Genomic DNA, 13517 nt, shown 5'->3' with positions numbered 1-13517 from the left:
GTTAACATTATTTGAAAAAATTATTATTTACTTGTTTTATTGTTTTAAATTGTAACTGTCGAAATTCGCACTTTGTACTTAACAAAACAAACAAGGAAGTGTAACATCGTATTTGTATCTTCGTTTTTAATGGTTTTAATTTTGAAATCATTCAATTACATTTCAACTTTTGTCTTTACATTGCTTAAAACTTGTTTAAAATTTATGAAATTTATAAACTGTTAAATGCAAATATTTTAATGATATGTTTTTCCAAGATAATCAATTAAACATCTAAAAAATATAATTTAAAAATCTCATTTTTAATTTGCTACTCTAGAGGCAGAAAAAAACACTCATCTTTGATGATTTATTTTGGGAAAATGAAATAAGCAATTTTTTGTTTGGCGAAAAAGTAATTGGCAACCCTAATAACTTCAGAGTCAAAAGGCAAACGTTACTGAGCGGCAGTGAATAAAAAAAATGTCTCAGGCTATATGTATATTCAAATTTTAGAAAAGGGAGCGTTCACAAATGATGTCACGCAATTTTTGGAGATTTTCGACCCCCCCTGTCACGCAATTTTTGCAATTTCATATGAGAAAAATACATTGTGTCACGTTTAGTAAGACCCCCCCCCCTACCCCCTAAAGCGTGACATCATTTGTGAACGCTCCCTAAAACAATGTTCGTCAATTCTTAGTGAAATGCAGTAACAAAAGACTCAAAAAATGAATATTCTTTTCAATGAATCGAACGATTCTAATAGAAAACAATAATGTTTATTTACAATTTGCATTAAACAGTATAATAATATAAAAATGTACTCTCAGGAAACGTTAAAAGTGACGCACAGAAAAACGTTAGAAGGACATACATATGGTGTAGCCTTAATAGCTTGGAGTCCGGATAGTAGTCACCTTATAGCCTGCGGACCCGAAGATTGTCCAGAGTTGTGGCTTTGGAGCATTGACACTCCAGACTGTGACCTTCGAGTAAAATTAACACAAAGCACCGAAGATTCCCTTACGGCCTGCGCCTGGCATCGCGATTCTAATAAATTCGTTACAGGAGGAATGCGAGGTCAATTTTATCACTGCGTATGTCGTTATTTTCTTTTCATTCATAAATATATTTTGTTATAATTAAAACAAAGCTTATTTTTAATCCTATTTATTCTCAGGATATGGACGGTAACGTCTTAGATTCTTGGGAGGGAGTGCGAGTGAAGGGCCTGTGGTGCAGAAATGATGGTAAAACTGTTCTAGCTGCTGATTCTCATCATCGTATTAGAGCCTACAACTTTGATGAATTATGCGATTTCACGATGTAAGTTTGGGAAAGATGGGAAATTGTTTGAATGATTTATTTAATTGAATCTAAAATGGTGAATGATCGATTTTTAGATTGCAAGAAGATCATCCTGTCATGTCCTTTAGTGTTAACAAGGCAGACCGACAAGCTCTACTTAATGTTGCTAATCAAGGAGTGCACCTCTGGGATTTACAGGATAGATGCTTAATTAGACGTTTTCGGGGAGTAACTCAAGGACACTTCACTATCCACAGTTGTTTTGGAGGCGTCAATCAAGATTTCATCGCATCAGGAAGTGAAGGTAAATATTTAATGGAGTAAAAATTTAATTATAAATAAAGTTCAATTTAAAAGAGAATAATAGAATAACTTGAAGATTCAATAAGTCATAGAAAACGGAATTTTATTTTGGTTTATGGTAATCTCAAGGAATTTCTAATAAGATTTTGGATTAGATCTTAGACTGGGTTCTAATTAGATCTTAAAATTTTTTAAAATTTTTGCATATTATGTCAATTATTTGTGATGTGCCTTAGCACACACGCAGTCCAGGCGCTTTGTCGAAAGTATGTGACATAAATCCTATCTAATTGGGAATAGCGCCATTTGATAAATTAGTGGTTTAGAAACAATGCCCATAAGTCATTTTTCAGGGTTGCTACAGGTCAGGGAAAAGTCAGGGATTTTTATTAAAGTAACTGGAAAAAATTGAATTTTGGAGAAGTTACAAATGATTGCGGAAATTCAATTATTTTCAAATGTAATAAAATTCTTCGCAGAAATTCAATTATGTTCAATAATTTAAAAAAATTCTCGTCAAAATTCAATTATCTTTAAAAATAATAAAATTCTTCTCCAAATTTCAATTATTTTCAAAAATTTTAATAAAATTCTTTGCAAAATTTCAATTATTTTCAAAAAATTTTCCTCAATTTAATGATTTTCAATATTTACTATTTTAATAAAATTTTTCAAAAGAATTCAATTATTAAAAAAAAAATGTTGATTAAATTCTAAGCAAACATTAAATTATTTTCATAAATAGTAAAAATTTCACAGGAATTCAACTAATTTACAAATTTTTTTATAAATTTCTTCGGAATAATTCAGTTATTTTCATAAATAATAACATTTTTTACAAAAATTCAATTATTTTCTTGAATAATAAAACTCATCATAGAATTTCAATTATTTTTAATACAATTTTAATCGAAGATTAAAAGAAAAAGAAGAAGAATTTTATTAATTTATGATAAAATTTATAATTTTTATAACAATAAATTCATTTTTTATAATTATATTTATAATTTTTTTTTATTCATTTTATTTAATTTATTTTTATTTTCTTTATTTATTTCTTGCAACAAATTTTATCAACATTTTTTTTTAAATAATTGAAATAATGTAAAGAATCTTATCATTTATGAAAATAATTGAATTTCTGCAACGAATTGATAGGTCCTGGGTTTCGGGCCCCAGCAGAGTTAGTCTCACATTTTTTCATAGTTTTAAGTTTATTTTTCATTTATTATTTACGAAAATAATTGAATTCTTGCAACGAATTTTATTATATTTTTTGTAAATAATTTAATTTTTTTTTTGAAAAATTTTATGAAAATCTAAATTTTTATAAAACATGAAGACATAAATTACTCCGAGTCGAAGATTCGGAGTGATTTATATGTTCATGTTTTATAATAATATTCTTATAAGTTGTTGAATTTAAATTCAAAAAATATTTAAATTTAAATGTTTTGAAGAATTTTAATTCCTATGGAAAAACAATAATATAATAATATTATTATATATAATAATTTTACAGTTAAACAAATTCATAAATAAATGTAATAGAACATTATTTTGAGTATCGAATCATTTTTAGATTGAATCGCAGAATATTCTTTAGGGATAAAGTCAAAATTTTGTCTGGAAATCAGGGAAAAGTCAGAGAAAAATAAAATTAATTTTTTGTGGCAACCCTGTTGTCTACGTACGGTAGTGTACGTAGAAAAGAAAAATAACGATTTCAAAATTGATGTTTTTCCAAAACCGGTTTTTTAATTTTTCAAAATTTCAAAAATTTTATTTCTGGTGCTAATTTTATTAAAAAATAGAATTAAAACGAAAGAATTTTCTTTTTTGAAAATCTAAAATCAGTTAAATATAACCAAAGTTACATGACTTTTAAAAAAAAAGTGCAAAAATTTTGAAATTCCGTATTTTTGGTGATTTTTTAAATTTTGAATAAATATTTGGTGGGGTTGTTTTTCACTACTAAAGTAATAAATTTACAAAAGTACAGGCAAATCCCAGCAAGTCATAAAAATTAGTGTGTTGAACTGACGCGGAATCCACTTATTAATACTGTAACTATTTAAATTTGTTTTAAAAATCTAAAAATTGAGATTGTACCTTCAAAAACATTTAACTAACCAAAGTTTCAAGTTCTTATTTCATGAAGAACACTTACAATTGTTAATTATGTGAAAAGTGTCTTTTTCAAAATATAGATTGAAAAATCAATTTTTTCTTAAGAAGTTGTAAATTTTGGTAAAAAGATTAAACTTAAGTTATCAACTTTAAAACTCAGAATTGAAAGATGATTGGCCATCATAAGTAACTTATTTTTATTAAGAAATTGCCATCTGAAATAGCCTAAATCGCTGAGATTGGGAGCTCATTGTAAAAATCGATTTCCTTAACTGGATTTGCTTGAAATTATTTCTAAAATTTACTATTTTTGAAAATTTTGGACATTTTAAATCCGCCATTTTTAATTTCTTAAATTTAACTTTTGATTTGTCATTAACCACAGAAACTCGCAAACAACGAATTGCAAACAAATCCAGTTATGAAAATCAATTCTTACATGAACTCTGTATCCCAGCTATTTTGACTATGGCTGTTATCGGTATTACTCGGGGTTTCAGTTGAAAAATAAGTTTAAATTTAAAGTGAAATACCTCATTGAAAAATATATCTTTTATAATGTATTTGCAGATAATAAAGTGTACGTATGGCACATAAGAAGAGAATCTCCCATTGCTACACTCACAGGACACAGTAGAACTGTAAATTGTGTCTCTTGGAATCCAGTCTATCATCAAATGATGGCGTCAGTGTCTGACGATTGCACAGTGCGGATATGGGGTCCACGTTCTGCATCACCAGAAAGAAGAGATAATGGTTAGAAATTTTTCATACTGTACTTTTCTATCCTTTGGAAATTAATTTTTTCAAATAATCTCGGTCACTAAATAATGAAAAATATTATTTAGTAATAACAATCGCAAAATTGGGTTACTTTAAAAATGAATTTTTGAATAATCTTTTATTTATTATTTGATTTCTTTAAATCCGAACATCAATTATTCAATTTATAATAATAAATTTAGTCATTCTTGACAAATGTCAATAATTTTTTTTTATAATTTTGTAATAAATTATGTCTTTTAAATTATTTTCTATTTGTGTCATTTTCGCTATTTCTTTTATTACCTATAATTAAAGATGATTAAAAATTAACTGGTTCAATTGATTATGATTAAATTGATGAATCATTTCATTCTTTAAGGGAATGTTAAAGTAGTTATGAATTTTTCATTGCACCTTCGTGGAAAAATCGCATCGACTTTGACGTCCCCTTAACGTAATAATACAGAAATTTATTGATTTGGTTATGGAACTTTAAAAATAATAAATAATATAAAATAAATACAGGCATCACAGTTGGTCCCCTTTTGTCCCCTTATTTCAATTTTATCACCTTTTTTCCCCCTTTTTCACCTTTTTCTAATAAAAAATAAACAAGTTTTTCTTTTTTTGAAATATTTTTCAAAGTGTAATCATAAAATTTAGACTCAATGTTATAGAATTCAGTGTGCTTTATTTTTTATTTAGATTATTATTCTTTTTAAATAACTTAATTCTTGAAGAACTATCATAAAAATATTACTTAGAAATTATTTAACGAATAATTTTATTTATAGATTTCAAAATTAATTTAATTTTAAAAGAGATGCGTTTACAATTTTCATAAATAGATTAACTTCAAAAGATTTTAATTTCAAATTATATAAAATTTAAATTTTAAATAAATTTCATTCAAAATTCTAAAAAACTTAAATTTTTGCAAAAATTTTCAATATTTAAATAATTCTGAAATTAGTTAAATTTTTTTATTTAATTAATTATTAAAAATAATGAATTTCTCGAGAAATTTCAGTTAAAAACACTAAATAAATTTTAATTTTGGAAAAGTTTCAAATGATTCTAGTTAATTAAATAATAGATATCGAGCTAAATCAATTGTGGCCTTTTAAAACTACAGGGTGTCCAGCTACCTTGAAAACCTTGAAAACCTTGAAAATTAATTGAATTTTTTTTTGCTCCTTGAAAACCTTGAAAAGTACTTGAATTTTATGACAATACCTTGAAAAATTAAAATTTATAAAAGTGAGATTTATTTCCTTGATGTTTTAAGTTGAATTCTCGTCAATATTTACATTATCTTTATAAATATAAAAATTCTTCGCCGAAATTCAATTATATTCAGGTACTTTAATAAAATTTATTGCAAAATACAATTATTTTTATAAATAACAATATTCATCACGAGAATTCAATTATTTTAAAAATTAATTAAATTCTTCTCAGAAATTCAATTATTATTTTAAAAAAATCAAAATGAAAATTTTGGTCAACATTTCAATTATCTTTATAAATAAATAACAATAATCTTCTATAAAGTTCATTTATTTTGTGGAATTTTAATAAAATTCATTGCAAAATTCAATAATTTTAATATAAAAAATAGAATTCATCACAAGAATTCAAATACTTTTAAAAATTTTAATAAAAATCATGGCAAATTTTCAAATTATTTAAAAAAATTTTTTTTTCTTCGATGGTTTTCAATATTCTTTTATTTTAATAAAATTTCACGAAAGAATTTAATTATTAAACAAAAGTTTTTAAAAAATTCTTCACAAACTTTCAATTATTTAAAAAAAAATTTTTTACATTCATTCAATTATTTAAAATAGAATTTGCATAAATTTTTTCGCAAAAATCAATTGTTTCAAAATTTTGCATTAAATTCTTCGAAGTAATTCAATTATTTTCAAAAATTTTAATAATATTCATTTAATAAAATTCGTTTTAAAATTTGGCATTAAATTCTTCGCAGTAATTCAATTATTTTCAAAAGTAATAAAATTTAATTATTTTCAAAAATTTTAATAAACCTCATTGCAAAATTTCAATTAGTTTCAAAAATTTTTCTTAATTTAATAATTTGTGTATCAATTATTTTTAATCGAAATTTCCAAAAGAATTCAATTATTTAAAACCAATTTTGATTGATGTTTCTTAAATCTATGTTCTTTATATTTCTAATATTTTATCAATAAATTGTATTTAAAGTTGTTTATGAATAACTAATTGAGGAGCTGGATTCTATAACCGGCTCTTCGCTCGAACTCACGCAGAAGATAGTCCCTTCGTCATTTATGTCATGAAAATTTAAAAGTCAAAAAAAAAATATTTAAAAATTATGACGTTGTAGAGGAGAAAAAAATACATCTTTTTTCTATTTACAATTTTTTTCTAGAATGCAAGTTATTAATACTAAAAAATAAAAACTAAAAATTTTTTTTCTGAAAAATTAATTACCTTTTGATAAATATATCGTCATTTCTCAGTCAAATATTAATGAAATGAACCGATTTTTTTTAGGCATGCACAATATATCTTACCGAAGCCCACAAGCCAAAGTAAAGTAAAAAAAAACAAATTGTTTATTAATTATTAATTTTGAAAGTTGTTATTTACAACAACAGGAATTTCAATTTTCAACGAGAAAAAGTATGCGACGAAATTTCACATTATGAAAACTTCTCGCGAGAAAGTTTTTCCTTTATTATTCAGGAAGTTTTTCCAAAAAGAATTAAACCGATTCGATGAGAAATAAAGAAAATAAAAGAAAAATAGCGAAACAGTATTTTCGTTCGCAGCGAAAACCCTGTTCGGCAGCCATGTTTGTCATATGACTTGTAACGTACGCACGCACACATTTCTATTTTACACAGCAGCGTGAGTGTGTGAGCGTGCGTAAGCTACGAGTCATATGATAAACATGGCTGCCGAACAGGGTTTTCGCTGCGAACGAAAATACTGTTTCGCTATTTTTCTTTTATTTTCTTTATTTCTCATCGAATCGGTTTAATTCTTTTTGGAAAAACTTCCTGAATAATAAAGGAAAAACTTTCTCGCGAGAAGTTTTCATAATGTGAAATTTCGTCGCATACTTTTTCTCGTTGAAAATTGAAATTCCTGTTGTTGTAAATAACAACTTTCAAAATTAATAATTAATAAACAATTTGTTTTTTTTGACTTTACTTTGGCTTGTGGGCTTCGGTAAGATATATTGTGCATGCCTAAAAAAAATCAGTTCATTTCATTAATATTTGACTGAGAAATGACGATATATTTATCAAAAGGTAATTAATTTTTCAGAAAAAAAATTTTTAGTTTTTATTTTTTAGTATTAATAACTTGCATTCTAGAAAAAAATTGTAAATAGAAAAAAGATGTATTTTTTTCTCCTCTACAACGTCATAATTTTTAAATATTTTTTTTTTGAGTTTTAAATTTTCATGACATAACTGACGAAGGGACTATCTTCTGCATGAGTTCGAGCGAAGAGCCGGTTATAGAATCCAGCTCCTCAATTAACTATTGTATGTATGTAGAAATTATAAAATTGTTTATAAATACTCTCTAAATTTTAATTAGTGAAAATATTTACTAATTTGAATTAGTTACTGACTTCTTGCTTTTTAATTAGTAAATTTCACTAAAAAATTAGTATAAATGATTATTTATTAGTAAAATTTACTTATTCAAAAGAAAAAAGTCAGTCATTAAATCAAATTAGTATTTAAACTTAGAGAGTAAGTAAAAATTTACTTGAAATAAAGTTATTGAAGAAAACTTATAAAGAGAACTTACTCTATTACACTCGATTATAAATAACAAATATTTTGAAAATTAGTACCCTAAAAATGGACCTTGAAAAAAATTATTTTGCACCTTGAAAACCTTGAAAAGTCCTTGAATTTTTTTTTAAAGAATCGCTGGACACCCTGAACTAGATAATATACCTTTGATTTAATCGTTTGACCAAATAAATTGAAGTTAAACTCTAATCACAGTAACTGTTTTTATCAAAGTTGTAACAACTGCACCTAGTCTCCCCTATTAGGGACAGGAACTTTATGCTTTTCGACAAGACAATTTATGCTATTCAAAAACTTGTAATTATTCTGTAATTATGCTTTAAAAAATGAGAATTATGCTATATAATTATGCTCTTAAAAGTGTTAACTTATGCTTTAATTATGCTTTGACCTTAAGAAATTTAAACTTACGCTCAATATTAATATGTAAATCTAATAAATTTTAAATTGAACCATTGAAATAAGAAAGTATAAAAAATTTTACATAGGTATATCATTTGAGCCTCCGGAAAGTATAACCACACATAAAATTCTGACGCCCATTGAATTAACATATGGCGGTCAGTATTTTATGTGTGGTTATACTTTCCGGAGGCTCATTTAATAATATTAGAAAGAGGAATGCATGAAAGTGGGAAATATTTAGAAAATGAAAAATTGTATTCAATTAAAACAGTTTAATACTTTTATAGAGACAAATTGAATTCAGTGTTTATTACTAGAATACCTACTCTTGAAAACTGAAGCAGTGAAATTTTACTGAAGATCAGTTAAAAATGATTGAAATTTTAGTCATTTTTCACTAATTGGACATTTAAAAAATAACTGAAATTTTCAATATGCGTGACAGAAATTTCCAGTAATTTTCTAAATGGCCAATCAGGGAAAAGTGACTAATATTTCAATCATTTTCAACTGATTTTATTGACATTTTACTAATTCAAATCGCGAAAATAGAGTCACTGAATTTCACAGATTTACAGTGTTTCAGATGTCGAGTTTTATTACCGACGGTTTTTAAATGTTTATTGTGATTTTGTTCGGCAATATTTATGGGACGTATTTATAAATTTAACAATTTTTAGCAAATAAATTATTTAAAAAATACAATATTACAAAAATGCTATGATATTATTTGAATAATATCATGGATTCAGTTAAAAAGAAAATTTGTTGAATAAAAATCATGACCTGAGTTGCAAAATTATGCGGCATATATGTTCAGAATGGATTATGATTTCAATGCTTTTGCAAATTGCAATTATTTTTTATGAATAATACTTTTTAATACTAATCTTAACACTAGACAAAATTTTAAAAAATGATGCTTTTATGCTTAAGCATAAAGTTTCTGTCTCTATAAATTATTTAACCTAAAAAATCGATTTTCTTCAAAACGGCTCGATGAAAGATTTTGGTTTTTTTTTGTAAAATACTTAGAAAAGTGTCTAGATTCAATATATGAAAAGTCATTTACAGTGGGAGGACCTTTAGGTTAGAATGGTTTAAAACCCACCGTGATATACTACTTTAATAAAATTTTCCAAAAAAATTCAATTAAAAAAAAAAATATATTAAAATAAACATAATAATAAACATTTCACATGAATTCTATTATTATTTTAAGTACAATTTTAATCAAATACCTCGAAAAATATAATTATTTTTAAAAATTTTATTAAAATTCGTCGAAAGAATTTAATTATTTAAAAATTTGTTGATAAAATTCTTTATGAGAATTCAATATTAAGAAACATTGAATTATTCAATATAAATTATTTATTATATTCAATATTCAATTAATAGGCTTTAGGATCCGTGAATTCTTTTTTCACGGATCCTAAAGCCAATTAATTGAAGATTGAATATTATATATTATAAGGATCAATTAAAACATCAAAATATGTCATAAAGATAAATTATTTATTTTTCTATTTAAATAATTGAATCCTCGTAGAATTTTCTAATAGAAATTGATTTAAAAGTTAATTTTCAGTTAAAATTTTACATAATAATTGAATATTAAAAGCATTATAGCGTGGATTTTTTTTAGAAATAATTGAATTTTGAAAAAGTTTCAAATTGAAATCTTTGAAAATCTGAATTTGTCATATTTTTAACAAACAATTCTGTAGAATGAATTTTTTTCAAAAAGTTTAATTGAAATTATTCGAAGTTTTTATTTTCAAATATATATTTAATTGTAGAATTTCTGAATAATCGATGAAATTTCGTAAAATTGAATTGTAAGCAAATTTTGTACTGTGATGCCTGTAAATAGAAAAATAATAATAAATGAAAATAAAATATATGTAATAAAATAAATGAAAATAAAAAATAATAAAATAAATAGTGACCCTTAAGGCAACAAAATGGAAAAGTATGAAGAAAATCTGAGATTCAAAGTTTGCCCAGCTCATGGAACGCCCCATAAGTATTATTTAGTTATCAGTATACTTTACAATTCTTTTACTTGATTCAGTAGTTAAAACCTTTGATTATTAAAATTTATTATTATTTTTTGGGGGTTTGCCATCTGAAATCGACACATTCCATAAGTTATTTAAGCATAAAGTAGAAGAAGTAAACCGACAGATTAGCTCAGTCGGATAGATGCCTCGCTTGGCGGTCGTTTAAGGACCAAGGGTATAAGTACCCTTGGTTCGCGCCCATTTGGCTTGGTATTTTTCCGGCACGTGAGACAATCTGAGCGGGAGGTTTGACGTCGAGGTATAATGATGTGCACCGTCGATTATTGTCCGGTACACACCATTAGAACTCTCCACTGTCGATAAACCGGTTGTACTCAGGAGAGAGGTTTTCTACAGTTTCCCTCTTCTCTGGCGAGAAAACCCATTGACGGGTGGTCCAGGCGAATGCGAGTACTCCTAATAAAAGTCGGCTGTAGACGCAAATTAGGTTAATATATAGAAAATTTCATAAGTAGAATGGTTATGCTTAATCCAAAAAGTATTTCTTGGGGACTCTTGTCGAAGTGCGTAAGGCCAATAGGGCAGGAGTATAAACAATAAATAAATAAAAAAAAAAAAAAAAAAAAAAAAAAAAAGTAGAAGAAGTAGTTAAATTAAAGAATGATTTTTTTATTCCAGCTGTGCCAGAGAGCAATTCATCAAATGGTAGTGGATGGAATGAGATGGTGTCGTAGCAAACTTGTGTTAATCCATCCGCCCACAACTCCATAGTGTTCAAAAGGCTGTCGTGTTGACCGTTTCGCTGACTCTCTTCTGGCCTCGCTTAAGAACACTTCGCATTACGTGAGTTACCAGCTTCGAATTGTCGAGCACCCTGTGGCAAAGTTTGATTCTCAACAAATTAATTATCAAGCGGGAACTGTGTAATAAGAGTATATGCGTGAGTCTTTTTTTCTGTACACCAATTTGTGAATTATTAGTTTAAAAAGAAACGAGATTATTGAGAAAGCCATAGAAGGCGGTGAGAAAAGAAGATAACCACGATGAAGAACGACTTTACGAACACTTTCACAATAGCGATTATTTACCGCGAAACTATTTACTCGCAGTATTTAGTTTCGCTTAAAACGATTTAGAATCCAAACATCGATTACATAGAGTTGACAAACTTGAAAGAGTTTTTGAAAGAAAGAAGAAAAATAAAGTCAAGAGAAAGTCATTTTTCCCTCAACATATCCTTACGGGATAAAAGCAAATTTCCTAGCAATCAAGAATTTCATTTCGTGAATTTATCAAAAATTGGGTTGGTTGTCAACGTATCTTTAGACGTCAATGCAGTTAACTGAACAAGAATTGCTCTCAATATCGTCAGTAGTTATTTGCTCACAAATTGGAAAACTGAGAAGAAAGAATCAAGATTCGCTGGGTTTGCACTTGCGCATTCCTGATGATAAATATCAATTCTCGTGATAGTCAAGGAACATTAATATAAATGGACAACATTTAACAATTTCTAGCTCGAAAAAGATAACGCGAAGACTCTAAAGAAAAATTTTATTTATAATTCATTAATCGAGTGATTTCTTAGTGTAGACACGTTAACATTGGACAGGCTAAAGAAACGTTAGCTTTATCTTATTAACTGCCAATTTTGTTTTTTCTTTCACATTAGAGCGTAATAATCGTCATTATTAAACACACTTTCATTATTGTGACTAATTCCCTCTTTCTCTCTCTATCTCTCTCTATCTAATCTACAAATCATTGACTGATTTGTACTCATTCATTTTAAATCGAAAAGTATATAGTAAGAAAATACATGCTTTCATAAAGCGTAACTTATAAAACATTCTAAATCTATTTGGAAAAATTATGATTTAATTTGAAATGATAGAAAAATCCATTGAAAAATAGGTTTATTTTTCAAATTCTTTCGTATCGATCAATGGAATCAATTTAAAAAAAATTCAATTCAGATTTATTAAATGATTAATAAATATTATTTTCAAATTTTGGCAGATGGGCAGTTAATGAACGAATATTATATTCATGAGATAATCATTATGTAAAAGGCTTGTAATGCGCCGAGAGCAGTAAAATATATGTGTACAGAAGACTTTTCAATAAATAATATATGAAATACATACAGTTGCATGCAAAAGTGTAGATGTTTCTGATTCGGTTAATAATGTCGTATCATTTGAACCATTACAGGCTTCGCATTCATCTTCTAAAACCTACTACTTACTACTTTTTTCTTCAGATTTCCTATCATTTGGAAACTTTTTTAGGTTTGTGACACTAAAAGATACTTTTTTCTTTTTTTTTAGAATTTACACAACTTTAAATTCACTAATTGAAATAAAAAAATTGTTCTCAACAATTTTAATAAAATTCTTAGAAAAAATAAATTATTTTTAAATATTTTAAGAAAATTTTTCACAAGAATTCAATTATTTTCACAAATAATGAAATTTTAATAAAAAATTCAATTATTTAATAAAAATTTAATAAAATTCTTTGCAAGAATTCAATTATTTCGACAAATAAAATTTATTTCTTAGAAGAATTGATTTAAAAATGATTTTTTTAAAAATCAGATAAAATTGTACTTAATAATTAAATATTTCAATCTCAAAAAATTTTTTAATTGTCTTTGAAAATTTTAATTGTTGTAAAACTAATACCTAAATATATAAATATTTATTATAAAAAATTAATTATTTATTATTTTTCAAAAGAATTGTTAAAATTTTGAATAATTTTATTCAAA

The 13517-nt window shown here is 25.8% G+C and overlaps 1 protein-coding gene across 1 annotated transcript in view; it reads left to right on the top strand.

Annotated features, from left to right (window-relative positions):
- The window catches only part of LOC122507636 (WD repeat-containing protein 26), a 36515-nt gene extending 23627 nt beyond the window's left edge, over positions 1-12888 (top strand). The window contains exons 7-11 of the mRNA XM_043620451.1: positions 813-1079; positions 1163-1308; positions 1386-1594; positions 4294-4479; positions 11423-12888. Coding sequence (XP_043476386.1) covers positions 813-1079; positions 1163-1308; positions 1386-1594; positions 4294-4479; positions 11423-11478 — 864 coding nt within the window. The 3' untranslated portion in view covers positions 11479-12888. The remainder of the gene's footprint in view (positions 1-812; positions 1080-1162; positions 1309-1385; positions 1595-4293; positions 4480-11422) is intronic.
- The last annotated feature ends 629 nt before the right edge of the window (positions 12889-13517 follow it).

Source organism: Leptopilina heterotoma, unplaced genomic scaffold (assembly GCF_015476425.1).
Source record: "Leptopilina heterotoma isolate Lh14 unplaced genomic scaffold, ASM1547642v1 Lhet_490, whole genome shotgun sequence".
In the NCBI taxonomy this organism is placed as follows: Eukaryota; Metazoa; Arthropoda; class Insecta; order Hymenoptera; family Figitidae; genus Leptopilina; species Leptopilina heterotoma.
Note: the sequence above shows the minus strand (reverse complement) of the source record. Positions and strands in the feature narration are given on the sequence as shown.